This window comes from Tinamus guttatus, unplaced genomic scaffold, assembly GCF_059628265.1.
Source record: "Tinamus guttatus ecotype Peru unplaced genomic scaffold, ASM5962826v1 Tinamus_guttatus_pri_ptg000218l, whole genome shotgun sequence".
In the NCBI taxonomy this organism is placed as follows: Eukaryota; Metazoa; Chordata; class Aves; order Tinamiformes; family Tinamidae; genus Tinamus; species Tinamus guttatus.
The window spans coordinates 2633252-2646212 of NW_028288752.1; the positions used below are offsets into that span (position 1 = coordinate 2633252).

General features: G+C 36.7%; 1 protein-coding gene across 3 annotated transcripts in view; it reads right to left on the reverse strand.

The window, feature by feature from the left end:
• Positions 1-12961, reverse strand: part of CTNNA2 (catenin alpha 2) — a 395828-nt gene that overhangs the window by 50005 nt on the left and 332862 nt on the right. For all 3 annotated transcript variants that reach the window (XM_088524973.1, XM_088524972.1, XM_088524970.1), the window contains 3 exons: positions 6390-6482; positions 5952-6108; positions 4186-4386 (listed from right to left, as the gene is read on the reverse strand). In XM_088524973.1, coding sequence (XP_088381099.1) covers positions 4186-4386; positions 5952-6108; positions 6390-6482 — 451 coding nt within the window. The remainder of the gene's footprint in view (positions 1-4185; positions 4387-5951; positions 6109-6389; positions 6483-12961) is intronic.

The following is a 12961-nucleotide window of genomic DNA, read 5'->3' on the forward strand; positions in this document are numbered from 1 at the left end:
CTTTGAAAATAATATTCAGTTTTGTTCTCTGCTACTTGATTGCTTTCTGCAGACATTTCTTTTTCTTTCTTTGGATAGCCATGCCTTTTCCTTTGAGGTGATCCTTCCTCTCTGCTCACCACCCACCAAAAGAGAGTTACCCCCAAGCGCTGATTATATTAATGACGTATTTATAATCAGCAGAAGTAAGGGAGCTCCAATTTCCAAGCCTCTACCTGGTGCACTTTGAGTATATCAGATCGAATAAGGTGGAAACTCAAGGGTTGTCCTGTAGTTGGGACACCTGTGTGACCTTCTCTCTCTTTCTTGTGTCTTTTCTGTGATCACATGAGAAGTGATATGCAGCTCAAGTCCTTCGCAAGGCTCTAATACGAATTAGATAATTAGATTAATATGCGAATATTTCCTCTACCCAGTGACCAGGAAGACCCTGAGAACTCAAAATGCCTCACTAGTCCTGCCCAGCATCCCCTTAGTGCCAAATCACTGAAGGATAGCTAAGTTAGTCCAACTATTCTTAATACCTGGTTGATTTCTCCTTTGTTATATTTATTTAACTCTGAATTCCTAATGCAAAGCCTACATTACTCAAAGCCTGGATATCATCACGGAATCTCCTGCAGGACAAAATAACAACATAAAAAGAATCCCTGAAGCTGTTTTGCAGCACACAATTAATATCTATACATTTTGCCTTTCTTTCCAGCAAGCCTCATAGACTCTGCGGTTTTATAGTTTTCATCTAGCTTTTGTGAGAATGTCAGCAGGAATCAAATTTTGAGTTTGTTTCTAAGGGAAAAAAAAAATTAAAAGCACACTAACCACCACATCACTAACTAACACTGCTATTGGAGATAATAAGCTAGCCCCCAAGACATACTGGGTAATAAATGCAGTGGGTCAGTCAAGCGCAACCAAAAAAAGCGCTTGAAATATATGTTTTTCTCCTCACATTTCAAGAGAAGCGTGGGCTCCAATTTATTTTATTTGATTTTTTTTAAAGAAAGTTTTAAGGTGCATTGCATTATTCAAGTAACACTTGCATCGATGCAGCTTTTCAAAAACAACTACTTTCATTGAACAGGAGATTTAAAAAAAAAAAAAAAAGGAAAGAAAAAAAGAGAAAGAAAACCATGATTAGAAAAGTATTTCTCTTTCCAAAAGAGAATTTCTTTCCAAAATGGAATTTCCAGAAGAGAATCCCTATTTCTATACTACCTGTGGATCAAACCCAGTACTCGCCCCACACTCTGAAATCCCAGGAAGGAAGGTTTATATGTTAACAGTCCCCTCTCCTGAGCTGACAGCTAAAAGAATAAATTATACTTGAAAGAGAAATGGCCTGTGCTTATTTCCCATCCATTGTTATTTAACTAAATTTTCTCCAGCTTTCTAAAGCTCTTCATTTAAAAAATGAACAAAGGTTGAATTAGCAATGAAGGGAAACAAAGAAGGCAAAGATAAGGTGTTTATCTCTGCTGTTCTTCCCTGGGAGCGACAGAAATCCTGAGGCTTCCACAGGCGGGGCCTGTGGGAGGAACCTGTCTCTAAATTAATCACCACCACCACTCTTTACTGCTCCAAAAGACCTGCTCAGGATCTCAAGGTGCATAGGAAATATTAAGGAAAACGCTTCTGGGAGTCTTTGAGAGATCTTACTACCACCTTTTTTTCCTTGGAAGAGATGAGGGACTTAACCACACAGCTAGTCTGCATCACAGTGAATAATAAAATGACTATATAAAAATATATTTTTTATAAGCATCTGTAGCTATATGGAGAGATATACATAGACCAAGACCACTGTGGGAATGAGGGCAGGGATATATATGGACAGGGTATACAATGGAGTAGGGTGGTCTAGACAACATTATCACCTCTTTGCTCATGCTGTGGCTCTAGGGAATAAAAAACAAAACCTTTTTTTTCTTTTAATCATCAGTCACAGAGAAGTAATAATCAATGCCTTTGTAAATGGCCTAAAAACCTGCTGATAGAAGTGTGCTGTAATATTATGAGCTACGTTCATGCCTGGCATAAATCATTTCAGCTTCAGTGACTGCAGAAAATTTGGACTCATGATGTCTTCAGAACTTCACTTGTACAAGTAGCAGTTTCCAACATTTAAAATGTGCATTTTCTTTCCTTTTTTTTTTCTTTTTTTTTTTAGTTTTATACTCCTTAGTTTACTTCTATTTTTAAAAGGACAAAAATATAACAACTTTGACACTGAGGAACAGGGACGCTGCTTTAAGCACTGCATCCCAGTATTAACAAGTTGATGTTGTCAAGACGCACTTAGTCCAGAGCTTCTAGGACATATTTATAATTCAAATTGTATTAAGGAGTGCATTAAATATGGAATGTATGATTTTAATGTGCTTACTGTTCATTCAGTTTACTGTGTCTTATCACTGCCAATTAGTCCTTTGAAAAATTAATAGGAAAATGTTTATGTAATAATAGGATAGAAATTTTAGCCTAATAAAAGGTCTGAAAATATGTGGGGTTTGTTTTGTTTAGTAAAGAAATTTTTTGACAGGAGGAATTCTTCAAAATCTCTCCTTTTTAAATAAAAAGAGTGCTTAAGAGAAGAGCACATCACGAAATGTGATGATATCAAACAGAACAGATTATTTTCTTTCTGTGAATTCGCATGAGTGGTGCAGGCAGTTTTTTTGCTATGCTAGAGGATGCATCCCCTGGATCTCTCACTGATTATACAAAAAAAAAAGGCGGGGAGGAGAATAATGATAACCATTTTCTGATCCACTTTTTGCTGCTAAAGTTAATTTCAGCAAGTGTTGAGTCCCCAGTGTGAATTTCCAACCATCATGTGTGTTCAAGGTGCAACATTCTGACCAGAAACACAATCGCAAGAACCTGCATTCAGCTATACCTTCCAGTACCTCACAATGGAAGGGCAGAAAAAGAATAAATTCCTGATGTTGTGAATCTTTAGGATTTACTTTGGGAAAAGAGAGCTTTGGGTTCCTATTAAGACCAATAGATATTATGCTGGGTGCAATAATCATACAACAACCAATATAAAATCTTTGCAACATATTTTAGTTCACTTTGCTGATTTCTGTTCTAAAACCTAAAACAGATGCTACCAATCCTAAGAGAGTTTTTGCTTTGCTACCTCATAGGGATCTGTCTGCCTTTTTTGACTTAATGTTACATTTATTCTGTATGTGCAAACAGGCTTGTTCGCACTTTTGATATCTGAAATAATCTCAGTGAGTATAAAGGCAAGATGAGCAAACTAGGTAAGGTAGGATCAGCTCATCACTTCTCAGGGGGTCTATGCTATGTGAGTCTACACTATAGCCAGTCACTCATACAATGAGTGGAGATCTAGCCCCAAAAGTCAATGAAATTTAAAGCATGATTCATCTAACCAAAGGTAGGCATCTACTTTAAAATGAGAGATTGCACTGAACAATTCAGCTACACATAGCAGAAGATAATACAGAGTATAAAGGAGGTCTAAAAAGTCCAGCTGAGATGTCACCAGCTACCTGTATTCAGATGAATCCAACCCTCTGTCTATGAAGGCAAAAAGAGGATTAAAACATCATTGGTTTTACCTAATCTAGCTGCCCATTTAATCTCACAGACTTTTGAATCCTTTTCAGCCAGGCAATTTATTTCCAGTCACTCAAATGTATTTTCAATGAAAATTTGTTTTGTTTTCTTTAGACATACAATTTCAGTTGCCAAGAAGTACATTCACGCGCACAAACCAAAGAGGAACGTTTACTTTTCTATAGGAATATTTTAGAAGAGCAGATGTTGACATGTGCCCATCCGCTCTCTGAAAAAGCATTTGCAATGATTTTCTAGAGACAGACATAAATCATAATGAACAAACTCAGAAGGAACCTGAAGAAAAGATTATGCACTTTTTACTTAAATGCACTGAACCTTTGATGAAGTAAACTATGCTCAATTATTGAATTTCTTTTCCTACTGCTCTTGTTAATATGAATTCAGCAGTAGCATTAAGCAGAGAATAAAGCAGCAGTTTATTCATTAATTAATTCACTAATTTGCCATTAAGTCATTAAATTGTTTATATCTCAGTCTTAAGCATGGATTTCCCTCTAAGTTACCAATTGCAGAAAACTAACTGCCAGTTACTGAGTGGCTTTTATTGAATAATATTTCAAATGAACTTACCAGTTTCAGAGAGCAGTTTGGTAGCTTCCAGCACCTTCTCCGTATAAACTCCTGTTTCATAGTTTTCCATCTCTGCATTGATGATGTGAATAACTCTGGCTGCACGGCCCCGGATGGCACCAGCAGTTCTGTCCAGTGTATCAACATCCCCCTCTTGGAGAGCAATCACACACTTATTCACATCTTCCAGAATATGGTTTTCTGGATAGTAGGGGAAAAAAAAAAAAAACCCACACATATAAGATTCGCTGCTTTTCATTCTATCTCAGAGCAAAGTTTACAGATTTGGGTAAATGACAAATGTCAATGCATTAAAAAATTGATAACTGTCCTCACTCCATTCTTAAATACCGCAAAACAAATATCATTCAGTGACACTGTGCCATTCAGCAGTAAAAATCCAAAGTATGATATTCACCCTTAGAAGGGCTTGGGTTGCATCGTCTCCCCTGTGCTATCGGGATCTATCCATTATTCTTTGCAAACCAGTCAGATTAATTTTTGGACTACGGTGTGAATTTTTCATGACAAAGTATAACCATATGCAATGCTGCATAGTCTGAAATAGCAGTGGACAATAGTGGGTCTCCTCAAATGGTTCAGTATTAAGCAGATTCATTGAAATCATGGCAAATAAATCAGTTTTGGCCACTCAGAATCCAGCCACCTAATCTTCTATACGCACTACAGTGTCATTGTCTAGTGACCATGGTCATTTTCTTTACCATACCACGGCCAAATTTGGCCTGGCAAGAAGTCCTTTCCAAATGTGAATAGGAAATACATTTTGAATATGAAGTAAATCATCAAAATTATGGTCAGTCTCCTTTTGGTAGCCACAGGGCTCAACAGAGGAGTGTGCTTAAACCAAAGTAAGCCAGTTCCTTGATACTAGCAACAATAGGATGCAACCAGACAAAACAGAAGGCAGCAAATAAAAATAAGGATTTTTAATAAATTTTTTTCCTTAAGATCTCTACATTTTATTAGGAAGTCAAGGAAAAATCAAGGGTAGGAACCTAAAACAAAACGCAGTAATGTTAAGGGAAAACAATCCCCTGCAGGTTGGCTCCCCGGTGAGCATAGCTCAGAGTTAACCTTAGCATGCTTGATGTCCTTACTCAGAGCAGTCAACCTCACCTCTCTAAAACTTTCACCAGGAAATTAATTTTCTGTACCAGACATTTATCCTGAGACAACCCAAACTTCGCACCTCCAGCATTCATGGCCAGTCACATCCTGACAGCACATGTGGGTAGGTCTCATATATGGCATCTGTCTACGGCCCTTCCTCCCATTCCTGGTCAGGGCCTGGTTGCCTGACCCAGATGAACAAGGGCACCAGGACATGGGGCAACACAACTGCCCCACTGTTCAGATGTAGCTGATCAGAGCAAGACTAAGCCAGATCGTAAGGAAAGTTGATCTTTCCTCCTTTTGCAAGCATGCTCAGCCTGTTGCAAGACAACAATACACTTTAAAAAGGTGGCCAAAATCCTACTTTGCATCTGACTTGAAACAAAATGTCTCTCCAGAAAGAATAGCTCATATAGCAGGCTATTTTCTGGAAGGCAAAAAGCTAATCTTCGCCTCTAGGTACTAATTGGTAGGGCTCAGTTGCTCTCACTGAGTATTGCAGATCAGCACTTGAACAGGATGGGCTAATGCACTGAGGATGCTTTAGGAACTGCATTTTTTTCCTGTTCCAATCCATTACTTCAATTTATTATTGTATTTTTTTTTCCAGACTCCTCTGTTCGTGGTACCTGAGACAGAGAGGAAATCATCCACCGAAGTAATGTCATCAACAGCTTCAGTGAGGACTCGCACTTGTTTCTCCCACTGGTCTTTGAAGACATCCATGTTGTCCTGTGCTACTTTGCTTTGGGGTCTGGCCGCCAGTGTGAGTGCAGCATTTATTACCTATTATTCAGAATCATTTGTTAGGAGGAATGGCAAAAATTTTCTCAAGGGAAAGAACAAATTGATTAAAGGCTGTGTTAAAAACCCCAGCTGTACACCCTGTTTATTACCCACGTCTCAAGACCTGAATGGATTTTTCACAGTTTGTGCAAAGCAGTCAACAACATAAAGACAAAAGCAAGGCTATAATCTTCACACAGGGTGGCTTTCTGTGTCAACTACCTTATGCTTTTTAATGCCATAAGTATTCTTGAAAACTTCTTAGCATGAACCTTACTTACCTGTGGGCATAGGCTATCAATCTGTGTTGCTGCCATACGGACTAGCTTCACACCTTCTTCATTATTAGAGATTGAACAGGCCAGATTTGCAACCTGCAAGAAAAAAAAGCAGAATGAGCATCAAGTTTTCAGGAAGTGGGCCATTTTATACTTGTTTTTCTCTCTTTGAGCCTTGATTGCATGTTGAGCCTTGTCTAGAACAAAGAGATTGTACACAAGGGCATGATACGGCATCTTTTGTGCTGGCAAACAGAGACTCATGTAGATTATTACCTTACTAGCAAACTGAACTAGTAATACTCACTATTAGATATTTTTCAAAATTTTCTATCACTGCTAGGTGTTTTATCTCCTCCTCCATAGATTGCAGATTGCACTCTCCATACAACTTCTAAGGAGATTTAATATCCAAACAATTAACTATACATTTCCTTTCCTCTCACTTTCTTTTCCCTTTTATTAGCCTTGCCCATGAGGAATAACTGTCATCAGGTTAATGAATATACTCTTTGTCAAATGAAGAACCTCTGAGGTCCTGACATGGATTTGTGATTTGCCATCCATAAACACGGATATCTTCAACAATACTGGGAATTTACATATTTCTCAAGTATCCCCATTACTTCAGATCTTAATGGCTTTATACATGCCAAAATTATCTTAATTTGCAAACAGACCTTTTTATTTCTATGGAACAGTTTGCCCTACAGTGAATCTGCATCAGTAAGACAGTCATAACTTGGTCACATGAAATGTCTCAATGAAATGTTTCCTTCTGTACTGGATGCCTAATCATCTCATTCAGAGATGTAAATATCTACAAGTACTCACTGTAGCACAGTTTTGGCAAGTCTGAACCTCAAAATATTGAGGATGGTTTGGGGAATATAAAGGCAGGGGTGATTTTGAGGGACACCTGAATGAATGAGATCTAGCAACCAAGCCATGATGCCAAGCACCACAAAGCTGCATCCCTGTAGTTGGGATGAGTGGTCTAATGGGTCTCCTAGCGCATACTATCCTTATTGCAAAAAATCCATTGCCCAAAGCTTTGCGTCAAGCCCACAAATCTATCCTGGGGTTTCAAAACAACAATTCATGTCACAGTGTATGTAATTATGCTAATCAGTGATATTTAAAACACAGAGGTACATTTTGGGAGGGGGGAATACAGGATTACATGTTTTTTAAATCAGTCAAAAATATGGCTCTTAAATCTAATCTACATTAAAACCAACTTATAAAATTTTAAATATGCTTCCTTGATATTATTCACTGTGCCCGAGGGCATAACTATCAGTTGAAAATGATTCATGAATTAGTTCAAATATCCCCATCTTTCCAGTTTTCCTCTGGTCTCCCCTCGTAGTATTAATCTGTTCTCGTCGCCAGTGCACATCACCACATTAGCCTTGATCCATCTGTTCTTCCTAGAACCTATTTCGCTTTGCAGTTATTTAGAACGTGGTTTGCATACATCACTGTGCCAAAGCCCAGTGAAGAAAAGGACCTTAGGCTCCAAGGAGTCTTACAGGCATTTCCATGTCGAGATTTTATTATAATGTTATGATTTTTATTTTAATTTCATGGTGAGACAAATGAGCTAGGGTGTTTGTTAACAGCCTACAGCATTTATGTCAAAAATGTTCTCCTAATTTGACATCTTCCAATTAATTTACTGTTTTCTGTAGCCAATTCTTTGCACACATCAAAAAAAAAAAACACTTTAATCTTCAGGAGAAACAAAAACTAAGCAGGATAATAATTAGAATCCAGTAACGTATATGGAAATTACAGACCTTAAAAACTAACAAATGGTATTAAGTTCAGTATTTAAAATATGTAGTCTTTTAGATTGCCCTTTCATTTTATGATTAGCAAGATGACAATCTGTCCTAAGGATCCAGATGCACCATATAGTTTACTTTCTTTCAAATAGCAGCAAGCTATGAGAGTGAAAGACTGGGTGTCACAAAATGGCAATCAAACTCTTAGGCAGCTCTATTTGTTTGAGTTCTCGAAATAGATCTTCTCAGAACAAAGTCAGAGAAAATCAAGCGTAATTTCTTCTCTGTCCGTTAATTTTTTTTTCAATAGAATTTGATGAGATGATAACTCGATATTGTAAAACATGCTGGTTTGTCAAGAGAGATAACCTGGAAAAGTTTTCTCCCTCTTGTAAAATACGTCAGAAGCCAGTATATTGTTTTGGATATAACTATCAACACTCAAGGAGTAAAAGTGTAATGCAGGGCTACGTTAAACATGCACCAAAAGAGCATTATAGTTATCTATTTCCAAAATAATAATCATAAAAATAAAATTAATGCCTCTCATATGTAAACCTAATCTAAATGTTTTCTGTGGTATATTTTAAATATCACTTAAATGCAGTCCTGTATAATCAACATCAGCACTAGTGTCACACTTCAGAGGTGATGATGCTGGCTTGTACCATGGGAAACTCTGATTATGTCAAATAAGCACAGAGATAAACAAATCCTGCAAATGTAGATGCAATGTGAATTAAATTGAATTTAGCACTAACAAATCAGGACTGTGACTTTACCTAAAACTTATTTTTGAAGAGTGGAAGGAAATAGACATAATTTTCTACCACCCACATTTTAGTGCCAGTGTTTAAACATGGATCAATGAAGCAGTACAAGTTTTAAGTGCACTCAATCATCAAATACCACACTGTTAAATTATTCTTATTGGCTTGTTATCAAATATACAATCAAGTTATCATAAACTAAGCCTTCTTGCAAGGCAAGGTCCATATACATTCTCTTAGTCCATACGACATGAGGTAATTCAACATGCTTTAGTCTACTGTAAAAGAAAATTAAACTAAAGTCATCAACCTCATCTATTTTTGCTGAAAAAAAAAAGAAAAAAAAAAAAAACTAGTTCCATCCCACTTAGCTTAGACCATTAAAATAAGACACTTTGGTTAGGAGTGGCCACCTCTTTTGATAGTGGCAAAGAGGGACAGGCACTTCGGTAGAATGTCTCAGATTCTCATTACAGTATCTCTCTCTCTAGATGTGTTCAGTAGATTAAAGCTAAACTTTTAAACAGCAATGTCTTACTATATATTTGATTCTAAGGATGTTGAAAATGTTCTTACTGAAATAAAAGCAGGAAAATTTTTAAAGCTATTTTTTAACATTTCATTATAACTTGTTTTACATAGGCATATGCAAGGACAGACTATCCAGGCAAATAAAATTCCTTATCAGCTTATGCTAAATATTATATTTAGCATATAGCTACTTAGCATATTCTAAATTGGACCTTCCAAGTATCCTTTCCAATACTGCGACCTGAGAGTGTGAAATGCCATATTGCTTTCCTCAAGTAACCTGTCACCTGAGATCTGTCAGGAAAGGGATGAAAGTTATGGGCTGCTCTGAAATCAGTGATAAAACTTTTACTGATTTCACAGAAACTGGTCTTTACCGTACCCTTCTGAAGGTGAATATTTTCCATTTGAATGTTTGCTGGAGCATTTTCAGAAGGGTCTGTGGCTTAAAATTTATTATCCCTGTTTTTTTTTTTTTTTTTCCTCTAAAATCTTGATTTGACAGCTTTTACATTTAGACTTAAAATATTCAGTTTCCACTGAAGCACTGAAAAAGAGAATTTCAGGAGATGTTGGATTTAGATGTAACTAGGTAATTCATTTTTCTTTTGTTCGTTTGTTTACTAAGCTCCATTAACAGCCTCAATTCACTGTTTGTCTAAACAGAGGTTTGTACTAAGATCAATGTGAACTGTCTGAAGAATATTTAAATGAATGAATACATTTTAAATACCAGAATCAATGAACTGCGAATCATCCTTGAAATGCATGGGGGACTCAATAACAGTGAATCCGGCTGCGCAGATAAACACTGTTGTCCAAAATTTCAGGTCTGCTGAGCTACTCTTACACCATCAAAACAATTGCTAAAGACCTTAAAACTGTCCTGTGAGTATGGAAAAGCAATGAGCAGGAAAATAAAGGCTCCAGCTGCAGCAATGCCATGTTTTCCCACAATCACTGAAGTCATTGAACCAATCCTAGAACTGGGGAAGTGGAAAGGTGCTTAGAAGTTCTCTGACGTAACTTGGTATCTTTGGCACTAGCAGCCCAAAAAGATAACTCTGCAGCCTGCTGGCATCTCTCTTCAATCATGTGAGTAATTCCATGAGCTTCGATTATTCAAAATATATGCAAGATCAATCCCAATAAAACGTATTTGATTGTATTTGAGCCTCCAGCATTTTCCTGCGTTAAATGAAACAAAACAGATGGCGGGGGAAGGATTTTGTTTCTAATGTGTGGTTTTATTACCATTGAAAGGACATACCAAGGACAGGAGACCCTGATTCTTATTTCATTGTAAAGGTACATCTACACAGCGATTGAAAAGGTAACTATTGCATGGGTAGGCAATGCCTACATTAGCTTTCTGTCATTTATTTATGCAATACAATAACTGATGTAAACATTAGGAAAAAATCACAAGTTATTCTTTTTTAGGAGACTATTTAAAGGCATCCAAGACAATGAAGATTATCTGTTTACACCATACTACTGAGAAACCAAAACTATTTACAATCATTTTCCATCTACTTAATAACTTATCCACATGGCATTACTGTCTCCAAACTATCAGAATTCTGACATATATTTAATTTGGTGTGGGTCCTACTGAGAGGCAGCCCAGTAACCTGTTCGCAAGGACAACTAAGAGATTCACTAGAGGAGAGCACAGAGTTGGAGCTAAGTGACCCAAGACTCACAACTTCCTTATTCTTATTCTGACCACTCATGCCCTGTTATTATGATCAAAATTTAACTCTTATTAGATAAGATGTATTTGCACATACACAAGTGCTACAAATCATAATGTCACTGAGAGTTCATATTGCAACTCCTCCTCACAGAACACACTACCATTTGTACTGCTATGAAAATATTAGATTTTGGTCTCTTCCTCAGCATCTATTCTATATGGCATGGGGGAAACTCATACCAAATAATGTTGTTGGGTACAACTTATTTATATTAACTAGTCACTTGGTTTTGCCTAAAAAAGATATATTTTTTAAAGTTATTAATTCAAGTATATCTAATAAAGTGTATGTATAAATGGCAGTAAATATGGAACTCAATTTGCAGTGTCTTTGGATCTAATTTACAGGATTTGACAGTTGCTGTGAATATTTTTGATATCAAACTCTGAAGAGATATAATGTAAACTGCTCAGACATTTACAATACACTACGCATCCAAGCTGCTTGGTAATACCAGAAAGTTAGAAAGTCACAGGCCATGTTGATAAGCACAAGATGAATGTATTATTTCATATTATACATACTGGTCAAGAGAGTAATGGCTCATACTTATTGTAGGACTAGGGCTTTGCCATGCATGTATACTCTTCTGAGGCTTCCTTCAAGTCAGATTTAGCTAAAAGACCCTTTAGAGATTTCTGCTTTTGGAAGAATCTGAAATAACTCTGATTCCCCAAAAATCATTAGTCTGTCTCAGATTTTCCAGAGAAATATGCAAGTGTTAGATGCCTAGTTCATACAGAAAGCTCAATACAAAACTCAAAAATCTCAGCTTTGGACAATTTCAGTGAAACATTACTAAGGCAAGCTCATCTGCTCTATTTTCTAGAACCATTCTGATACTAGATGTGATTACTGCCTATAGGACAGAACAGAAGGAAGATCAAAAATAAAACACCTTGAAAAACCATTCTCTTTTACTGTTTTGATAACTGAAAATAATTGTTCATGTTCATTTATACAGCTGCCAGTAATAGGCAGGGGAAAATCCTTTACTTTTAATATTAGACAATAATAATGATTTTAGATATGAATAAAACAAATTTTCATCAGAAATAAATACTGACTTTTTCCTCTTCCTTTCTTTTTGTAAAAGGAATTTGACCATCCAATTGCTTCTTCTTAAAACAGTCCCAACTGTGATGAATACATCTGATTGCCAGGTAATATGAAGAAGGCATCTCATCCCCAGGGATCCAGTCACTACCATGATGTCATTTCCAAAACTCTCTCTCTCTATCTCTCTGTGCATCCACTGCTGAAGAAATATCCAGCAAAAAGCTGTAGCTTCCCAGGATGTACGTAAGAGCAGGACTTAGTCTTGGGAATACTGTCAGAATCAGATTCCTGCTTTATTTTAACTGCTCATCTTGAGTAGTAAAGCACTGCACTGATGAAATGCAGTGAACAGTTTGTAAAACTATAAGTAATTTGTTTTCTGTTCTCTCTTTATCAAGATGGACCATAAAGAAGATGAATCTACAAAAACACACATCTAGCTTTACCATCAAGCTTAAACCTTCACACCATCACTGTATACTAAAGGATGCTCCCCTGATGAGTTTTGGTGGTATAACCAACACCAATTGATACTATACTGATCTTCTGAGTTATAGTTATAAATGCATTTATTTCCTTTCACAGAAGGGAAATGTAAAATGTCCAACTACAGGAATTCCTTCTGTGAAGGTCACAGGCAAATGACCCATCTCAATGTTCTTTCA